Source organism: Orycteropus afer, unplaced genomic scaffold (assembly GCF_000298275.1).
Source record: "Orycteropus afer afer isolate SDZICR_OR568_19922 unplaced genomic scaffold, OryAfe1.0 scaffold00046, whole genome shotgun sequence".
Classification (NCBI taxonomy): Eukaryota; Metazoa; Chordata; class Mammalia; order Tubulidentata; family Orycteropodidae; genus Orycteropus; species Orycteropus afer.
The window spans coordinates 15,263,934-15,269,920 of NW_006921633.1; the positions used below are offsets into that span (position 1 = coordinate 15,263,934).

At 58.3% G+C, this 5,987-nt stretch overlaps 1 protein-coding gene across 1 annotated transcript; it reads left to right on the top strand.

Moving 5' to 3' along the window:
- The first annotated feature begins 2,167 nt into the window (after positions 1-2,167).
- OTX1 (orthodenticle homeobox 1) lies at positions 2,168-5,636 on the top strand. Its single transcript, XM_007938036.2, has 3 exons — positions 2,168-2,264; positions 3,191-3,342; positions 4,818-5,636. Exons 1-3 carry the CDS (start codon positions 2,168-2,170, stop codon positions 5,634-5,636), a joined length of 1,068 nt encoding a protein of 355 aa, XP_007936227.1.
- The last annotated feature ends 351 nt before the right edge of the window (positions 5,637-5,987 follow it).

The window sequence follows — 5,987 nt, forward strand, 5'->3', positions numbered from 1 at the left end:
CCTAAACAACCGAGCAAGACAAGCCACTCCGACCAGGTAAATCGCTTGATTTATTTAGTTTGCAAAGTGCCTCTGCAAGACTTCCCCAGCCCCTACCGCCCCGGAGCTGTACCGAGAGTGCAGCGGCAGCGGCGAGCCTCCTCCCAACTCTGCCCCTCTCACCCCCTGAAGCCTCCCCCTTTGCGGCCCCTCGGCGCGATCCCCAGCAAGGCGAGGTCCCAGCAGCGTGTGGGATTTTGCAAACAAAGTGTCTGTGAAATAAAATGAAACCTGGAGGGACACACATAAAGCCACTGGGAGATAAAGGAAGAGATGGGAAGAGAGAAGTTGGGGAAAGAAAGAAATCAGGGGTCCTAGACTAGCCGCGCCCAGTCCGGCGGGTGGTTTCCTGAGCCCCTCTGTTTTGCAGGTTGGCTGCCCGGCAGGTATTGGTGAGGGCTCGAGGTAGATGGTGAGCGGCTGCGGCAGCTGAGGGCAGGTAAGGAGAAAGCCACGGGGTCTCCCGGGACGCGGGGAGCGAGTCGGTTGCTCTTGCTTCCTTTTCCTCAATTGGGTCCCCGCTTACACCGGTCCCAGGCTGGGGGGCGGGGCTGGAGACGGTCCTGGAGGACCCTAGAGTGCGACTACTGTCCCGCGGACCCCGTTCCTTCTCCCCCCCCCCCCCCCCCCCCCCCCTTCCCCCCCCCCCCCCCCCCCCCGCGGATCCCCGAAGTAAGCTAGCTGAAGTGCTAAGTTTGGAGAAAGTCTCTGAAAACATTGTTGCAGCCTAACAGAGCCACCTTGGCTGTTCTCTCCCTTGGTCCAAGAACCAGGCTGTTTCCCTTCTCCTCTCTTTGCCTGCAAGCCCAGGCCACCGGTCCCGGAGAACGGGGGCGAGGACTTCTTTAGCTCTAAGTTTTCTCTCCCTGAACTTGTAAGCTCAGCTCCCACCGCCTGCTTAGAGAGTTCTGGCGAAGCAGGATGAAAAGATAGGGCCCCTGGGCCCCAGTCACAGTTCCAGCGCCTTTTCCTGACGCGGAAGAGTAGCGCCCCGGGTTCGGGCCATAGCGACGGCGAGGCTTAGACCTTCCACTCAGGGGCAGCGTGGGCTACGCCTCTGAGGCCTAGTTTTTCAGTTTCGATTAGTTCCTGGGGCCACAAGGTCCTGGGAGTAGGACAGACCAGGGAGAGCAAGGAACTGGCTACACCCCGGCCTCCCAAATCCCCGAGGCTCTTTGGTACGCCGGGCTCCAGCCCGGGTCCCATTGTTCGCAGCCCGGACCCAGCAGAAAGAAGGCCAGGCCCGCGCCTCGGAAGAGGGACCGAGGCTGTAGCAGAAGCACCCGTGACCTCAGCCCGCGTCTTGGAACCGCCACATCTACAGTGGCCCTTTGGCGTCTTCGGGGCCGTTTCTGTGAGCCCTGGGGGGTAACTGCGGTTGAAATGTGGTGGGGTCCTGGGTGAGCGGTCTTTCTGCGGTAACGCACAAAGGTCAGCTGAGGAGGTGACGGCGGGCGCTGGGGCAAGGCTCCAGCCGCGGAAAGCTTTGAAGGAACCAAGTCTCCCCAGTGGGCTCCGCGTCCCGGAGATGGCTAGATGCGGCTTGACCTCCGAAGTGCTTCGCCTTGGTCCTCGGGAATCTCTACTACTTTTTCGTCCCACTTTCAAAACATTAGAAAAAAAAAAAAAAACTCTTCATGCTCTGGGCAGTCAGTGAACTTTGCTTGTTCAGCATGAGGTGGGTTCCCGCTGGACTCAAAATTTTGTTCATGTTTAGGACCTTGCTTCCTTGCATTACCGGCTTAGACCTCCCCAGCCTGATCCGGCTTTTCACATCTTCTCACCCCTAGCGCCTCCCTATGAGTGTCTTTCGCCTATGCTAAACGAGGAGAGGCAGTGAGGACCCAGAAAAGTTTACTTTTCAAAAAAGCTGTGGTCTCTGGGCTTAGGCTCCATGGATGGTGGCCCTGTACAGTCCCGTAGCCTATGCCCCCTCCCCACCTGAGGCTCGTGGCCTCAGACAATTTCAGGGAGCCAGGGTAGCTCCTATTGATGATTTCCTTGTGTGTCTCCATAGGTCCGGCCCCCAGACGCATCAGAGCTCCAAGGACTGCGTGGTGGGAACCCCGCACCGCGCCAGGTCCCCGGCCCCCTGGATCCGTCGGGGCGCCTCCACCCGGCTGTTAGCATGATGTCTTACCTCAAACAACCCCCATACGGCATGAATGGCCTCGGCCTAGCAGGGCCGGCCATGGACCTGCTGCACCCCTCCGTGGGCTATCCCGGTGAGCACCGGCCCTCCCGACCCCCCAGCCCTTGCAAACTTTGGGTAACCCCAGTCTCTCGGGTCTGAGTGCATGCCTCTTGCCAAGCAGGCCCAGGGTAGCCGGTCGCCTCCTCTTATTACGATGTAAAGCTGGAGCTGACACACGCCGCAGAGTCACCGGTGGGTGAAATAGGTCAGGGCAGCGAAAACGTGCATCTGCAGCCTTCCGGCAGGGCCACGCGGGCAACCTGTCTCCTGTTGTCTTCCCACTACCGAAGCAGGGCACATTTACCTGCAAATTCGTTTCCCACGGGTAGCTTTTCTTATTGTGGCTCTTATCACTTTTTTTCCCCCAGCAAGGAATGAGAACTCTGGAGTCTCCTTAGGCTTTAACGGAAAGAGCCTAGCCCAAAGGCCTAACTTCCCCTATGTGAATCTGCAGGCTGAGTTGAGGAAGCGCCATTTTCCCTTCCAAATTAAAATTTCCCTTGGACCCATGGCCTGTATCAACTCTTTCAGTGCTGAAGCTGATGGCTTGAGCCAAACCCTGGGATTCTTTTCCAGCTCCCGCTACTGAATCCCCATTGATTCCCTCAGAACATGTTTTCAGGTCATGTTTCTGTGCACCCCTCTCCCACCTTCAGGCAGCATGTGTGTCTGGGAGGAGATGTGGAGGAAGGGAGATTGCATGACTTCTCTTTCTTAACCTTTGGGAGACAGGGAGCAGCCCTGGAGCCTTGGAGACACTGGCTCCCAGTCGCACACATGCACTTTCTCCCACTAGTGGCCTCTCAGGCTTGTCCCTCTTGAAGAGTTTATTTTACTCGGAGCTCGGCTTTCCCTTGCGACTGCCGGACTCTGGGACCGACAGGGGCCTGCCCGCGATCTCCCCCGCCGGTCTGCGTGGCTACCGCTGACCCGAGGCGTTCCTGCGTGTCCCCGCAGCCACTCCGCGGAAGCAGCGGCGGGAGCGCACAACCTTCACGCGATCGCAGCTGGACGTGCTGGAGGCGCTCTTCGCCAAGACGCGATACCCCGACATTTTCATGCGCGAGGAGGTGGCGCTCAAGATCAACTTGCCTGAGTCAAGAGTCCAGGTGCGCACTCCAGGGGCTCCAGGAATCAGAGTATGGACGCCTGGCCAGTCGGGTAGGGTCCAGGCAGACAAAGGTTCTCTGAGATGGGGAAGAGTGGCCCGGTACTGGGGCAAGTTTACGGGCTGGGAAGACCCTCTCACACTCTCCCTAATGCTGGACCCCGGCCAGGAGGAGGAGGGAGAGTTAAAGGAAATGGCTTAGAGTCGTGTATCTGACCCTTGACTCTCGGGTGCCTTCGGTATCCCAAGTCCTTTTTAGGAGCCCAGAAGGAGACTTGCCCCTGCTTCTTCTATTGCCCGAGTACTTGGCAGTTTTCCTCGAGGGCCTGAATTGTGCCTCTGCCCCTGCCTTCCATCTCGGGGATCCTGGAAGTGGAAGAGCAGAGCTTGACCGGAGTGCGGTGTCCTGCCTGGGAATGAGTTCCGGGCTTGGCGTACATTTATTTAGATCTTTCCTCTGCGCAGAGAGGACGCCCAGCTCAAAACTAGGATGCCGGTTTTGCGTTTCTGCTTTTGTAATGAAATGAAACCACCAAACCAAATTCACTGCCGTGGAGTCGATTCTGACTCTGAGAGACCCTGTAAGTCAGATTAGAAAGAACTATCCTATAGGGTTTCTAAGGCTGTAATCTTTACCGAAGCAAACTGCCATATCTTTCTCTCGCGGTGCAGCTCCTGAGTTCCAATCGTCAATCTTTAGGTTAGCAGCGGAGCGCTTAACCATTGCACCACTGGGGCTCCTTTTGTGATGAAAGGACCGGTAAAATACTGTTTGGATTCTAATTCAGAACTCTTCTGAAGGGGCTTTTATCCCGCCTTCTTTCCCTGGAGGCTAGTACAAGTACCAGAAATGCAGTGCCTATAATAGCGGCCCGCCCAGGGGAATGAGAACTTAATGATTGACCTTCCTATTTGGATTCCCATCTAGAGCCCAGAAGCCCAACGAAATCCCGCCCAGATTTACATCCTGAGTTCCCTGAGAGCATCATTTGTTCAGCCTCCCAGTCCTACTCCTGCTCCCACCCAAAACATTCGCCCACCCAGTCAGGCCTCTATGAGCCGACTCAATGAAAGGTCCCGGACCCCAAATTTGGTGAAACTGTCCCGTACTCCAAAGCTCGCTCTGTGTATCTCTGCGGTTTTTTGAGCTCTGTAACAGACAGGTCCTCCAAGCATCCTTGGGGGAGAAGGGCACGCCCCTATGGGACTGCAGAAAGTAGCCAACAGCAGCAGCAGTATCCCAGCCCTGGGATAGAAATGCGGGCGGGGGTAGGGGAGGATTCCCCACCCTCCTCGGGAAACAGTAGAGGAGGGGCTTTGAGCAGAAGGATGGGAGAGGGTGGAGGAGCTGGGAACACTGGGCAGGGTCTGGCCGGCCAGTGCTGGGGAAGGGCGGAGGCCTCGGTAGGAAAGGGGACATCTCAACTTGGCCCACCAACCTTCTTGACCGGCTCTTCCCTGTTCGGTCGGCTGCAGGTCTGGTTCAAGAACCGCCGCGCCAAATGCCGCCAGCAGCAGCAAAGCGGGAACGGGACCAAGAGCCGGCCGGCCAAGAAGAAGTCTTCCCCAGTGCGGGAGAGCTCAGGCTCCGAAAGCAGCGGCCAATTCACGCCACCTGCTGTGTCCAGCTCGGCCTCGTCCTCTAGCTCGGCGTCCAGCGCCTCCGCCAACCCAGCGGCTGCAGCGGCGGTAGGCCTAGGCGGGAACCCGGCGGTGGCAGCCGCGTCGTCACTGAGCACACCGGCTGCCTCGTCCATCTGGAGCCCGGCCTCCATCTCGCCAGGCTCAGCGCCAGCGTCGGTGTCGGTGCCCGAGCCACTGGCCGCGCCTAGCAACGCATCGTGTATGCAGCGCTCTGTGGCGGCTGGCGCCGCGTCGGCTGCAGCCTCCTATCCTATGTCTTATGGCCAGGGCGGCAGCTACAGCCAAGGCTACCCTGCACCATCTTCTTCCTACTTCGGTGGCGTGGACTGCAGCTCATACCTAGCACCCATGCACTCACACCACCACCCGCACCAGCTCAGCCCCATGGCACCCTCCTCAATGGCGGGCCACCATCACCACCACCCGCACGCACACCACCCGCTAAGCCAGTCCTCGGGCCACCACCACCATCATCACCACCATCACCACCAGGGCTATGGCGGCTCCGGGCTCGCATTCAACTCTGCTGACTGCTTGGATTACAAGGAACCTGGCGCTGCCACTGCTTCCTCCGCCTGGAAGCTCAACTTCAACTCGACCGATTGTCTGGACTATAAGGACCAAGCCTCATGGCGGTTCCAGGTCTTGTGAGCCCAGGAATGGAAAGAAAAGAAGAAACGCAACTACCTGCGCCCTCTGTGGTCCCCGTCCTGTTGCTGCTGCTGCACCGCCCGCCTTTGCCTCGGCTTCTCCAGAACTGAATTTTCACGCCCCCAAAAGATGCCCATTGCCTGCACTGCCACCCCCATCTTTGTGCCATTTGCTTGGGGGATGTGCGAACCCGCCAACCACTTAGAGGGGGATCTGGTGCTTCGGCTTGGCCCACCCGTTCTATGCGTGGGAGCTGTGTGCTCTCCTCCCCATCCCCCACCAAACTCCCTAAATTCCTCTTTGCAGTCTTTTTGGACAGTTGTTACGCACTTGCAGGCCCCAGAGGCTCTT